Source organism: Amphiprion ocellaris, chromosome 23, assembly GCF_022539595.1.
Source record: "Amphiprion ocellaris isolate individual 3 ecotype Okinawa chromosome 23, ASM2253959v1, whole genome shotgun sequence".
NCBI lineage: Eukaryota > Metazoa > Chordata > Actinopteri > Pomacentridae > Amphiprion > Amphiprion ocellaris.
This window is the reverse complement of record NC_072788.1, coordinates 12,787,064-12,802,109: the sequence shown is the minus strand read 5'-3', so window position 1 is coordinate 12,802,109 and position 15,046 is coordinate 12,787,064. Positions and strand designations below refer to the sequence as shown.

Sequence of the window (15,046 nt, the reverse complement as noted above, 5' to 3'; positions counted from 1 at the left end):
ATCCAATGACATCACGTCTGACAAATGAGGCCTTTATTCGGAGCCTCTTTCACACTGTTAATTGGAGGATCCAGGAATAAAGGTGCTAACGCTCCGATTCAGCTGGGAAATGGATAAACACTGACACCTGTGCTTCTTGAATTTTCTTGACTTCTCTTGTAAATTAGCCCTGAATTATGTACGCAAACAATAAAGAGGATGTCCAATAAGCCATGAACGATTAGTCCTGCTGCTTAAAAACATGTTTCGATGTAAGCAACTTAACACCACTTGCATGAGAATCTCTTTAGGAAGCTGAAAGAAAGGAGTTGGCTTAAAGCTGAAATACCTGATGCGGAGCTCATGAGGTGAAGGTTCCACGGGGACGTGTAGTAATGAGATACGATCTGGAATATACATTCTGGATGTGAGGTGTCGATGTCTGTTGCTTAAAATCACAGTCAGTGATAGTTATCTGGCTGCCTGACAGGTTCACAGGTTGTTGTGGGGGACAGAGAGAGGACATGTGAGGTAATGCTGCAAATCGGGCTCATTTTATTCTCTGTTCGCAGCAAATACCAGACAATTAAAAAAATGTCTTTGCATGAATCTAATTTAATGGCTAAGGTGCATCGCCTATAGTGCATACAACAGCAGCCCACCTCTTTCAGTACCAGCATTAAAAATGTAAAGCATGAAATTTATTGTGCCGGTGACAAATGAAGGGAGGGCTGCGTTTGAATCACGGTTACCACAGCAACAGTATGACCTTTCCCCAGATCTTTCACTGGATGGATAAAGATTAGATAAGCTGGAGCCTCCTTCAAACCCTGCACATTCGGACACTATAGGACATTTTGACTTGTCTTGTGTGAACTTGTGTCACTCCTCTCAGTTGTTTCTGTGATTTCATGCGACCCTGGGGACGAAAACAGCCCTCGTACAGTCTGTCTATTCCATCAGCTCTTCTCTTACAGGAACACCTCCAGTGCTTTGTAACTCTAACTGCTTCTCTCTGTACCAAGGGGTGCCTTGTAGCACAATGACGATCGATGAATTATTCACTGTTCCAGTCATTGTACTGTTTGGGAATCATCCGCAAAATAGAAAAAAAAAAGGAAAGTGCAGTGCAATACAAATCCAGATGTGTAGCATTTGAGAGTCACACTAGCAGCTCTGGTTACTATTTATTGTGATGGTTCCAAATTTCATGGTGGTTCATCCACTAGCTGTTGAGATGTTTTACTGAAAAAAAAACTGACCATGCTTTTCAGCTGTTTTCTCCTCTGCAGTCAAATCAGCCCTATAATTCAAAAAAATACCTCTAGGGTCAAAGGGGTTAACGTAAAGTTGAATCCCTGCAGTGCAACGCATAGAAGCAGGCTTGACATTTACAACATGGGCCGATTATACCCTTGCCACCTTACATCATCATTGAACACTTATGCAGCGCTTTTTTTAGATTTAGCAGATGATGTACTTTTATGTTGTTCTCTGCAATTTGATTTCTTTGTACCTCGTAATCAACGTGGCCAGGAGTGCACCTGAAAGCCAGCAATCTGGCTGAATTTTGCATATTTGAATGATAACAGCATCAGTCAATGTATGATGCCACTGCTGCATAGCGTTTGTGTTCCCATCATTTATATAGAGAGTCAAAGAGAAAGCAGAGCTCTAAAGAAGGGAGAAAGTCATTCAAAATCAACATTTTTTTCCTGAAAAAGGCCTCTACACACTGCGATTTTAACAATCTTATAAGTTCACAGCTTTGCTACACTGTATGACATGAATCTAATAATCTTTGGGCACGACGTGAAGTTTGCTCTGTGCAGACTGCACGATGAAAACGCAGTTAAATCACAGCCTACGGTGCACATGAGTCGAACCTGTCTCACTGTGCAACGTAGGACCACCGATTTAGAGCCAAGATCAAAGATATCGCCACGATTCTCTCACTATTGTTATCTTTCGTCTGGGACGGCTGAAAATCGCACAGTGTGTAGTGGCCTTAAGGACGCCTACCAAAGCCTAACTTCTGTCATATAGTTCAGCAAATGCAGACACACATTAGTTTTTCCTCCATTTTGCTTTTCATGCCTGGCTGTTAATGGTTACATTTCACCAGATTGGCGCTTTTGTTTCTGCACTGGACAGCAAAAATATCATTGGCACTGGAAATAATGGGGTTCCAGTGTTTGCAGGAGTGTTTTATCTGAAAGGGTGTTACGGTTAAGTCTTAATGATAGTTCCTTGAGGATACACACACGGACAGCTGTGGATACATAATTGTTGTTATAATACTATTTTATCGCCTACTTGGAAGATTTTGTCCCAAACATGCACAGTAGATCAGCACCTACATATATCACATTACTGCAAGGAACAGCCACCACTGTTGTTGTCATTAACTGAGAAACGTTAGTGTGCCCCTGGTGGTGTTTCTGGGTTACTGCGCATTCAAGCCAAGACTGACCAGTGTTCATGTATGTTAAGCACTCCTCCACAGTTGATTTTTTCAGCCTTGCAGTGGAACTATCAGTGAGTATGACTGCTGTTTGTTTATTTAAGTGTTTTGAAGGTACTGTGAGCTTAAATGTGGGGTTTTTTGACCTTTTTTTAAAGTTTAGAAACCGTGCTATCGATGCTAATGCTAACCGCGAGGCTAACCGCTAGCATGTCGCTAGTTGAGCTGCTAAGGCTAATTTAGTTTGTTGCGAAGCCTCATTGCTGTTGCTGTGTTTATATGTTCACCTTGCTGTGAGTAAAGACTGTTTACATGTTTTATTTATTTGTAAGATATTGTAGCTTTTTATCTGTGTTGCAGTTACACAATATTATAAAAGGCTAAGAAGACTCAGTAAACACCATTATGCCTCAGTCAAGCCTGCTAGGTCTCTCTTTTTTTGTTCGCTATCTGTCTAGAAATACGGGTGGTATTTTGCCAGGACAGAATAACTGTCTTTGTGTAATGACAGTGAACACAGACTTTCATGGACACTTTCAGACATAGAAACCAGAACACTAGCATGAAGGCCAATTAAGGGTTTCTGAGCTGAGTTTGTGAACATGGCACAGGATTTCTGGAGAAATCAGGACATTGTATTATCTTTGGGCTCTGTCGATGGAAACATGTACAAAGAAAGATCCTCCAAAGTTGACTACTTAAAGACTGAATAATAATTACGGTGTCATTTGTCGTCTTCTTCATGCATCGTTGACGCGTCTTAAGACATTTTCCTTACCATGTGTTAGTTTCTTTCTGTCTTTCCTCTGAACTGTCTTCTTTATCTGAAGAATCTGAAGCTTTTCCCTCCACCATACTCCTAGATGCTGCAACCGACTGTTTCTGTCGCTATGGTTGCTCCCTTCTTCAGCTCTGGCAAACCAGTGACTTCGCTACCAGTGTGAGTGAAGAAACATCACCAAAAACATCACATTTAAAGAGATTCACTGATAGGATTAAATCAGCATCGTGTGAACTTGTTTGACAGAATGTAACGGATGTTCATTTCTCTGTCCCACAATGTAAATTTAGGTAGATCTCCATGCAGTGTGCTGGCTGTTACAGACGGTGCCATAGCAACAGTGTGTGAGTATAGTAGAGAGAGGGGTGGTATGTTGGTGAGGACGGTGGCAAGTAAAAGATCACGGCAATCTGAGCTGTGTAGAGCGCAGTGATTGATGAGTGTGGGCATTTACAGCATGTAGTGTGTCAAAGGTCAGAGTTCAAAGTAAAGGAGGGAATATGAATGTGTGAACGAGCAAGGAAGAGCTTCATCAGAAGCAACATTCTCGGGCCCCGTTTACACAACAATGGTTTTAGGGTGAAACGCAACAAAACCTCCTGTTTACACAGAAACAACGTTTTACACTACCTAAAACTGAAACTTTTGAATACGGCCTCCAGAGGGGACTTTTTTGCCTCTGTCGCCATGTGAACGAGTAGCCAGAATTTTCAGTGAGAATGCTGACGTCACGCTCTGCACTTAATTATTCTGTCAGGGAACGGCGGAGCTATGTGACGATCGGCGTAAGTTTGTCTGTCTGTCTTTTTGCAACATTATTAAAAAACGGACTAAGAGATTTGGATGAAATTTTCAGGGAAGGTCAGAAATGACACAAGGTCCAACTGATTAGATTTTGGCAGTGATGCGGCTTATAGTCTGGATCCACGGATTTGTTAAAGATTTCTGTATCATTGCGAGATAGCAGCACGACGTCACTGTAACTATGACAAGTGAACACCACGTCAGCTGCCTGCTGACGATCGCATGATTGCGATCTACAAATTGGCCGTTGTGGACTTATTGGGAGATATCCGTCAGATATGACACAAGGAACAATTGATTAAATTGTAGGGGAGTCAGAGTCCCATCAATTACCACCACCCGCTACATATTTAGGTCACGCAATTCGGTATCCGTACATAATGTACACATGCATAAAGCACACCTGTTCTCAGCGCAAGGTCATTTTGTCTATGGGTACATCTATATTAAATGAACACATTCTATAGTGAGTTTCTGCCAGGAATTTTTTCAAGATTTCATCCGTCGGAAATGATACAACGACTGAGCAGCCTTAGCGGAGTACCGCGGTCGCTGAGTGCTTTTAGATAGATAAATAGATAAACTTTATTGTCTGTGCCAAACGGTGACAGAAATTCTTCTTTGACAGGCTCTACAGGCTTTTGTTGTTCTAGTTGCCATGCCCTAACCCAATGACAACAGGAACAATAGCGGACTACTGTGTTGGGCTTGTGCTGCTGAGTCTATATAATCAGCCCACCTCTACATCGGCAGCTGTACTTCTTCTGGTCTGTTTAGGAATGGGTAGTGGTCATGTGGGGTGCCTCTACAAAATTACATCGCCAACTACCGGCCTGGCATGCACACTCCTGCATTTTAAGTCCTTCCAGCGTTCCCATGTAAACGCAGATTTTTAAAAAACTGGTTGTCGTGTAAACCAAACGAGGCAAAGGAAATATCTTTGTGTTTTCGGGTAACACGCTGTCGGGGCTCAATTTAACATATTTCAGATGTAATTATTAGAATGTGTTCAGCCAGTGTAACAGGCAGCCCCTTATTGAATTAGTCACTGCTTCTGGCATGTAGTCGTTAATTTTGCACCTTGCATGTTACAATTACTCATTTCTTTGATGACTTCTTCATCTTCATTATATCTGAGTCATTCCAGAAATTTTTAGCCAAAGTGCTGCAGGTGAGGCGGGTTGTATTTTTATCATAAGAGCGCCTCATTAGGACCGTCACATCCGTCCGCTGCCTCCTCAATCGGCTTCCAGTTCATTAAACAGATTGCTGTTGGACGTCTGTGATTATTCTCCCAGATATTACATGAGCTGAACTGAATAATTGCCTGGTGGGAACTATATTAAACCCTGTTGCCAAGCTGAACGCGAACACTTCTGTGAAATTATCACCTTTTCTCTTCCGTATCAACAAACATTGAAGAGGAAAAAAATAGGTGCATGCAGATTCCTGTGGCCACTCCTGTGACAGCTCAATTTGAAACATCAAGAAGGTGAATTAGAAACTTTGAAATGTGTTAATTATCCGTAAGTAAAAGCACAGCATGTACAAACGCAGAGACTAGAATGATGTACTGGAAAAGCTTGCTATTCTCGGTGAAGTTTGATCAGGTGCAGCAAAAACATTAAGTTTAATGAGAAATCTGGCATGATTAGAAGCTGCAGCTATTAATTATTCGATCAATTAATCATCTAACAGAAATTAAATCAGCATCTGTTTTTCTCTAATATGAGAATATTGTGCTTTTCTAAATCCTACATCATAGTAAATTGAATATCTTCGGGTTTTGGAGACATTCTGATGGGCATTTCTTGTTTTTTTCTAGGTCTTAGAGATCAAAATCATGAGTGAGTGAATAAAACAATGGCAACAACATTTATTTTGTATTAATCAGTTGCCTATTTTGCCGATAAGCATAGTGTTCAAGCACAGCTGATATTACCTGACTAGAATCAACTATTTTTATTTCACAAGACTCACTGACTTGTCCACCTGCTGTCAGCTGACTTCTATCATCCAATCACATTCATTCAGGTGTTGAATAGTTCCTAAAACATCATGTGCTGCTCCAGCCTTTTGTAGATTTAACAGAGGTTTCATTTGCATGTATGTGTTTTTAGAGGGGAATTATTTATCTTTAGGTCACAACCTTTTAAGCTTCATCTCTTAGATTGATATTTGCCACAAAAAAAAGTAATCTGGTGTATAGTTCTGTGGTCATGTGCATGCAGTCATTTAGAGTCCTTTAAGAAGAAGAAGTGACCAGTGTGCATTGTAACAAAAAAACTTTAGAAAAAGTCTTGAAAATCTGGCAGTAAAGGCACCAGAAAAATGTTTTTAAAAAAATTCAAAATGGTTCAATACTGTAACAATCCAAGACTTTAAGAACTGTAAGACAAACACAAATGTCTGTGAAATGAAGATTTTTTTTTTTTTTTTTTAAGCTGGTTGAAATAAAGTAAAAAATAGTGTGTTTTTCTGGTAAAAATAGCATATGTGAAATATATGAAAGACCATATTATTGTTTGTAAAAATACAGATTTCTGCATGTATAAACACGTAAAATAATACTGTATTTCTATGTTTACTAGATGTTATATGAACAATGCAAGAAAAATCTGTAAAATCACAGTTAATTTTTTGAAAAAGAATTTTTCAGTGCGTCATATACATAATTTCAAATTATGGCAGATATCTGTAAAGTACAATTTTTGCCTGATTTAAATACAGTTTAACACCGCAATTTAAAATAACATTTGAAAAAAAGGTTTCATTTGTAAAAATAAATGCAAAAAAATTTGAACATGGACATTATTTACAATTTTGGCTCTTTTTCATTTTTGTATTACTTTTCTATGTGGTTTTACTTTTTTATAATTTAGCAAAACAGGGAAAATCTGTGAAATAACAGTGATTGTGAACTGTAAAAAGAATTTTTAATAATGCTGACATTTTTTCTTTTTATCTTTTTTTTAACTGTGTAGTTTTTTTTTTCAGAAAATGGACCAACGTGTTTAATTAGAAACAATTGTATTGCAAGGGTGCATGTCAGAGAGGAAATCAGCTGCAAAGCCAAAACCACATAAAATATCTATTTTGTCGTGCATGAAAACCAATATAATTTTTCACTCCACGACTCATTTAACAAATACAGGTTTTGTGATGCTGCATGGACTTCTTTCATTGAGTGTTTGATTTTGAAATATATTTAATACTCACAAGTCACGGCCACTACAGAGGAGTCCTAAGTGTCTCTTACCACTGTGTGGACACACGGGATTATTTTTCACAGACTAAGATGACTCCAGCTGTGGTCAAAGGTGACATGTTGGACATATTTTCGGAGTGACGGGGAAACTCTCTGGCTGGAAAATGCTGAGTTTGTCAGAGACGCGTGTCACGGTGTCGCTGATGTGGGCATGTTTGACCAGGGTTTGTTTTCTGAGATGGAGAGCTAAGAGTTTTTTGTCATGTCTGCATTTTAGCCTTTTCATGATTGCTTTGAAACTTTGAAAAACACCTAAATCTGCCAAGTTTGCAGCCATTTTTGTCAAATTGCGAGATAGGATAACATATAATACAATCTTCCTAACAGCAATGTGTTCTCTTTTTTTACATACTTTATGCGGTTCTTGAAACTACTAAGGGATCCTCATTTTTATTGGAGCTATCTGGTGCCAGCTAACCACATTAAAGTAGCGCTGCAATAAAAGATAATTAGATTAGTCTATGAACTATCAGGAAACAGCGATGAGTGTAGATTCCCAAATCCCGAGCTGACACCTTGTAATCACTTTTTATCTCTGACCATCAGTCCACAACACCAAATATTACATTTATTATTACAGAAGACCAAGAAATGCTGCGAATTCTTACATTTACAGCTCATATATAAAAGGAAAGCATTGTATATAAGCTGTCAAATAGATTTTTTTTGTATGAATCCATAAGATCAATTAGGGTTTTAGAGGTGTATGTTTCTCCTCATAGTGACCAAGCTGACACTTTTATTATTTTTATTCCTAACTAGTCCGTAACTGAACAAAGTAAAAAAGGAATGTTAATAAATGCCCTACTATTAGCTTCATGTGCTTCATAATTTGATTTTAAGCACTGAACCATTTCTTTCAACCCCTAAAGAATCGGAGTTATCTCATTTTTATTTTGCAAAATGACTTAAGAATAATTTAAATGAGGTTTCTCCACATAGAACTATCTTGAAAATGGTTCCCCAAAGAACCAATTCTTGTTCTTTGGAGCACAATTTATTATGGCGCCGAAAGGAGTTGGAGGTTTATTCAAGAACAATTTGAAGAAAATATACCTTCTTGCTAAGAGTTTCTTTGTAAAACTAAAAATTGCTCTTCTATATCACAACTGTAAGGAGCCACTTTGGCTTCCGGTGGTGTAGCTTTGAGTTCACACAATGCGAGCAAAACCCGACATTATCTCCAAGTGTCCTGTAACTACCACATGCAGCCGTGTTCATTATCTTCATCTTGTCAACCTCCCGGAGACAAAGAAAAGCCAAGCAACTTTGAAGTCTTTCATCTGAAGTTAAAGTGTGAAAATCTGCAGCACACTTTGAATTATTTCATTTAACAGAATTAATCATCCATTTCCTACTCACACTAGAGCTACACTCCACCATTATTCTTTACATCTACAGGATATTAAAGCATGTGATGATCCTATGATCCAATAAAACATCTTATTCAAGCTACAAAAAAATAAAAGATTCCTTGATAGCTCAGTGATCTACATGTGGAAGGGCCTGTAGCAATGTTCTCTATAATTTGTTTCGTTTCTATTCATATACTGGGATGTGGTGAAAAATTAAGACAGATCATTTATTTTCCTGTATGCCTGTTGGCAGCAGTGAAAACCCCCAAAGAAGAAATGTTGCAAAACATCACTGGTTTTGCTCTAATTAAGCTACAGCCGATTAAATATGACAAACCTGTTGACTGAAAAACACACATCCTATAGAAGATGTGCATTGCTCAACAGGAGTAATTAAGATCTGAGTCCTTGTGCTGTGCACTTTAATAATTCATACCTCCAGATTCATAGGTGGTAATGACCAGCTATTTTAAGCATCCCCTCTGAACACCTCGCGAGCTCCCTCCTGATTGGCTGAACGGCCACAGCTGGCAGGAAGTCAGCGACAGAGCAACAGCCCTTCAGTGACGTGCTCCAGTGAGCGTCTCCTTCTCCGGCCAAGAAGCACCACTTGGCAGCGCTGACAGGAAATTGATCAGATCCAGTGACTTGGGTGTGTAACTGATGGTTTAGGACTTGAGCTGACATCCAGAGGGTTTTGTAGTGGTACAAAACAGAACAGTGTGTAGCTGAGGACAGAGCTGAGGGAGCAGTGCTTGGTGTGATATATGGCTGTAAACGCTCCGTCTGTCCCGCGAGGGCTTTTAGCCTCTTGCTAAGCACGCAGCGCTGTCCCGGGCTATTTACAGAGGTGACTTATGCCGGCTAGTGTAAGGTACACTGTGCCTCTGTAAGAAGACACTGCAGCTCTGACAGGGCTGCTATAGAGAATATACGGGCTGACAGCAGGGCCCAGGTGCACCGACTGCAGGCTGCTTCAGGTTTATTTGTCCAATAAGAGCCTGCAAAACACTTTCCTTCTAGTTAGCAGCATCTCTGGAGAAATCTAAGTGCCCGGCTCAAAGGCACCGAAGTAATAGCTGCTGAAGGAGGACAGACTGATTTAGTTGCTGCAGTGTGATGTGCAGACATTGTATTTACTACTGTTTCTGGTCAACTTGCAGCTACATTTAGCTGTAACTGTCAAGCACTGTTAGGGATTGTTGTAGTTTTGCATTATTATCGTTTTTTTGGGTTATTTTTTAAACCAGTTCCTGTGGTGTCGAGCAATGTCAGACCTACAGCGCTATCTGACTGGTTACACGTCATAAGAAACAGCCTATCAACACTGTAGGATACACGTTAAAAACTTCACTTTTTCATTAAATACATGTAAAGTATGAATAAATAAAAATATTTCAATTCAATTTTCTATTGGAATTTGTGTTATTCTCTGTTTTGATCTTAATTAAATCTACATTTTTACTGCAAACATATATGTTATTGTTCTCTCTGATTACTGATAGTTGGTATCGACCCTCAAAAACCATATTGCTCAACCCCGAGGCATCCTGTCTGCAGAAAAATCAACAAAGCATGTCACCATGTTACCTGATGTACTATTAAGGCTACAAGCAGTCAGGTTTCTTTTAATATAACATTTTATGACTATGACTAGATTATTTCTACAGTGTATGAATACTTGAAATATGGCAGTTACGTTGATTGGGAGCCTGTGAATTAAGCCTTGATTTGTCAATAAAGTAAACTTAGAGCCGCAATTAAATAAGCTTTGGATTAGAAGAGAAGTTTAACCACTGTGAGGTAAATAGCAATTCACCATTATAGGTGGTAATGTTTTGGCCTTTTCTGAAGTTGTACTTCAAATGTACAATGACACCTTTACAAATTGTGTTAGCACGTGTGGCTGTATGCAGACACACCTGACTTGCTTTTTCTCTGATATATCAACTTAATGGGAAACTAAGAATCTCCTGAATAGGGGATCAAAATGATACAAGAAGCTCTTTGTGGTGCTTTATGACATAAATTGCTGTATTTCTGCTATAACAACTAACTAGAATAATGTGCCTAAAGGGCAATGACTATAATAAACCAACAAAGGCAACTGTGTTTTGCTGTTTCAAATGGCCCCACTCAAAGAAAGGATGAAAGTCCTGCCATACTATGACCTGAACAAAGTCAGAGGTAAGCAGAGGTATTCATAGTGTGGCATTCATCTGTATTATTACCAATGACTGAGCTGAGAGACAGTAAAGTTCAAAATATGCCAAATGTCTCACAACGACACATCTAGCAAATCACTGTCTGGAGTCAGATTACCTGTTTCAGTAAGTACTGAATACAAACCCTTCGTATACACTGCCTTGTGTATCAGTGCTTCCCTCTATCTTGTTCCTTCAGCCCCCACATCCTCCAATCTACCTGCATATCTTCAGCATCTATCCTGTAAAACCTAAAACAGCCAATAACCCCTCAGCTCACTAAATAATCTGCTGTAAACTTCTTCTCTTAATTTTTTTTCCATTTGTCAACCACATAACCCCACCCATGTGAAACTCTAGGTCCAAGAACCACAACTGCACCCATCATCTGGAGCCATATTCTCCATCTCAACCCCTTTCCCACTCTTTCATCCAGGCGGAGACCCACCTCCAAAGCCAGCTCCTCTATCTGAAACTGCTTCATGGCATTGCGGTTTCCGTCCACATTTTTATGGTAGTAGATCACCATGACGTCATACTTCTTCATGATGGACTTGTAGTTTTTGGCGTTGAGAGCATGGACACGGTCTTTGCCATCGTACTCGGGGATCTCCAAGCCCTTCTCCCCCCAGGACAGGGTCCCCAAAGACAGGAAAACCCCCAGAAACACCCAGCCCCACTTCATGGCTATTGTCACCTGCTGGTTACAAAAAAAAAACGCCTCTTCTCAAAGCCTGATGATGGGGAAAAATACACTCAAAAAGGTTTAACGTTGTCCCTAACAAAAGCAGGTGTCAAGCAGGGAGAGTTAGGAACAAAGTCCGCTTCCTGTCCCCACCGGCTAGAGAAGAGCAGGTCTGACATTGATGCCCTGCCTTTAAAAAAGAGCTACACGTGGCTTAGCTGACGCCACAGGCCGAGGGAACAGGGGTGGGGCCATTTTGGGGGGCGGCGCAAGTCCAGGCGGTACTGATCTTACTTGACCACAAGCCATGGAGCTGCCAAAAAACTAGGCTAGGGGTAGGGGGGGAGCTGAAGGGGAGAGTCCTGAGCAGTGGTCAGAAAAATAGCAAATGGGTGGTAACATGGGAGGAGCCGTGCTCGGGCCGCACTGCCACCTGTTTGAAACCGTGGCTATGAAAAGGGACAGCGGTTGTGTCGGGTCTTCGGAGAGCTACAGATACCAGCTCAGTGTCTTGGAGGACTGAAGGTATGGACGGATGTATGATGAGAGAAAGAAGAGATCCAAGATGCCATTCCCATATTAAGTTTTGCAGAGGAGCCGGACTCGCTAAAAATAAGGCCTCTGCGGGACGACGCTCTGGACAAGATGGCGTCCAGGGAAGCCACGGCGAGGGTCAGAGGGTAGCCGGGCTCTGAGAGAACACACACTTGTTTGTCCGCTGCAAAGGAAATCCCGGCAGGATGTCTGACTTCTGACAGCCACACCAAAATAAAAACTTCAGTGTGATTTTAAAGGCCACAATCAGTGCAAAGTTCCAAATCAATCGAAATTGAATTGCATTTTTTTCTGCCACGTCTTTTTTTCAGAACAATAAAGTTAAAATATTACATAGTCCTAAAAGAGTTTTATTGTAACGGCTAGCTTGTTTGTCTATCCAGAAATTACAATCAAAATGGGAAAATCACATGAACTGCCAATGTAGAACCTCTTTCAGAGCTGGTTTTAGGCGAGATACAGGCACCTACTCCAGGGCAGGTACACCTGAGAGGCTCTGAAAAGCTACTTTGTGATCTAGACACTTATTAGCTAAATTCAGACAAGACAACACTGATTGGTGAAACTTGAACAGGACAACAAGCACCGCATTTCTGCCCTCTTAATGTCCACAATCTAAAATTTGCCATAAAAGCTAACATCACAACCCTCCATTGTTTTGTTTAGTATGTGCTTACAGAACTGACCGCTACAAGTTGCTGTTCAGGAGTTAAGATCATGGTCTAAGCTGTCGGATCTACACAGTGGAATTAGAAAAGCTGTAAATGTTGTTGCCACCTTGGAAAAGATGTAATTTTTATATTGTGCCTAATATCGTCTTAACTGTTATCTGCAAGTGAAGTTTGCTTACATGTCAGGGGGAAATATGACATGAATAAAATTAATTTTGTGGGGAAATCTTCTCTCATTCTCTCATATTTGATTGCTATGCTTTTGCATTTATACTTTTTTTGTTTGCTTTAATTTTTTTGTTACATGCTTTAGCATTTAAGCCATTACAGTTACCATCCAATCCAATTACAAAAAGAGGCCCATATAGCAGGAGGGTTCTGGATTTGAATCTGTAGCCTTTCTATGTTCTCCCTGTGTAGGCGCTCCAGATGGATGGATGGATGGATGGATGGATGGACGCATGGATGGATGCATGGATGGATGGATGGATGCATTAGCAGAGCCAAGTTGCATTGGCTCTGCTAATGCAACTTGAAACAATCATTTAGTTTATTTCAACACACTTCAGGCATGAGACACCCACTAACTCGCTACAAATATGACAGATTTTCATTGGCTTTTCTGTGATATAAAACTGAATGAGATGGACTGTATGAGATACTCCTGCACACTCCCCAGGCATGCATGAGTATTTTTCAATCTGAGCGAAGAGAAGAGACTGAAAGTGGAATGAGCTGTAACAGAGCAGCGGCACAGAGAGGCCGGGAGACAGTGCGGGATCATGTCGGCTATTAGTTTACAATGAGAAAGGGGAGAGGGTGGCTATTAATAACAGTGTGTAATGCGATCAGCCTTCTAACCCTGCCAGCGTGGTGGGTCAGGCCGGGTGTGAGCCTGTTTAGATGCCAGTGGGGGGTGACGGGGCGCTGGCCACTGACAGGGCACCATGACGCCCAGAGATGTAAACACATTTGTGTGTGGTGCTGCGTGAAACATGGTGGGAAGCTGTGAACTGAGCATTGGTGTGTGGATGTTTCTGAACTGTGGATGTAGCAGTTTGATTCCATTTGGTCTGATATAGAGACTTTGAAGACATATTCGCACTGAATATATAGACTGTGGTATTTTTAAAATCCATTTTCAAGCTTTTTTTGGTCACACTTATGACAGGTCTTACTCTCTTTAATGCTGTGTATCTTTGATTTAAACCATAGTAGAACATGTTCGGCTGGATTGATGGATTACAATTCGTTCTGACTGGAGTTTAGAAGCTCCAAGAACAGTTGAGGTTGAAGCCTGATTGCTGGAAATAACTAGATAGGAAACATAAACACAAAGCATTTTGAATTTGCCTTCTTTGTGTGTGTCTAGTTGTTTTACTTCCTTCCTTTGTCTGTTAGTCTGTTGCCCTCATTAGTTTAAAATGTATCCCATGTGTCATCTGTATCTTGTCACCCTCATCAGTTCTCTGAGTATATTAAGTCCTCCATCTTCCCATCTTCTGTGCCTTTGTTCTGTTTGTTTCCCTCCTGGTTCACCTGCTGGATCCTCTGTTTAGCTTCCTGTTTGCTACTGTTCACATACCTCCTGTGTTCCACAACCATCAGGTTTGTATTTTTAATTTGGGATTTTTTAGATTTTCTCTGGTTTAGTTAATTTATACTTTATACCATACCTGCCTTTGTTAACCCTGTCAGGAGAATTTTAAATTAAGTTACTTTACTTTTATCTGCCTGTCTGTAGTGTTTGGGTTTCTTCCTGATACACTCAGCATAGCACTCTGAGTATATCACGTATAGGGGCTAGTTTGAGTGATCTTGAGCTGAAAGAAACAAGACTAAACAACATTCTTGACCTTTTCATCAAAATAGAAGTCAAAGAATATAGGACAAAAGTCAGAGATGAAAACATTTAGTTCTTAAAAGTTGATACTATAGGTCAGATTCATTCATTTCGAGAGCGCCGTCCTTGACTTAAAACCAGAGCTCTTTTCTCAGTTGCAAAGAAAGTTACCCGCATCCTTTCCCTCCTTTTCCAACAAGTTTCATTAAATTCAGATTGGTGAAATGTGTGACTTTGCTGACAGAGGAAGAACACACACAGCTTTTCATTTCATTCCTCTGCCTCAGTGTTCGCCTTGGCAGAGGCACGAAATGAAATGCTTAAATATTTCTAATATCTTTTTATAAAACCCAGAAACAACTAGCCCGTTTTTTGAGGCGCTTCGACAAAATGAAAACTCCAATTTCCTCCCTTTTTCATCCATCAAGAGGTGCAGG

General features: G+C 40.3%; 1 protein-coding gene across 2 annotated transcripts in view; it reads right to left on the bottom strand.

Annotated features, from left to right (window-relative positions):
- casq1b (calsequestrin 1b) overlaps nucleotides 1-11,712 on the bottom strand; it is a 28,870-nt gene extending 17,158 nt beyond the window's left edge. Inside the window, exon 1 of one of the 2 annotated variants that reach the window (XM_023282498.3) lies at nucleotides 11,304-11,712. In XM_023282498.3, coding sequence (XP_023138266.2) covers nucleotides 11,304-11,540 — 237 coding nt within the window. In that variant the 5' untranslated portion in view covers nucleotides 11,541-11,712. The remainder of the gene's footprint in view (nucleotides 1-11,303) is intronic. The other variant, XM_023282499.3, reaches the window with a different exon arrangement.
- Nucleotides 11,713-15,046: the final 3,334 nt, after the last annotated feature.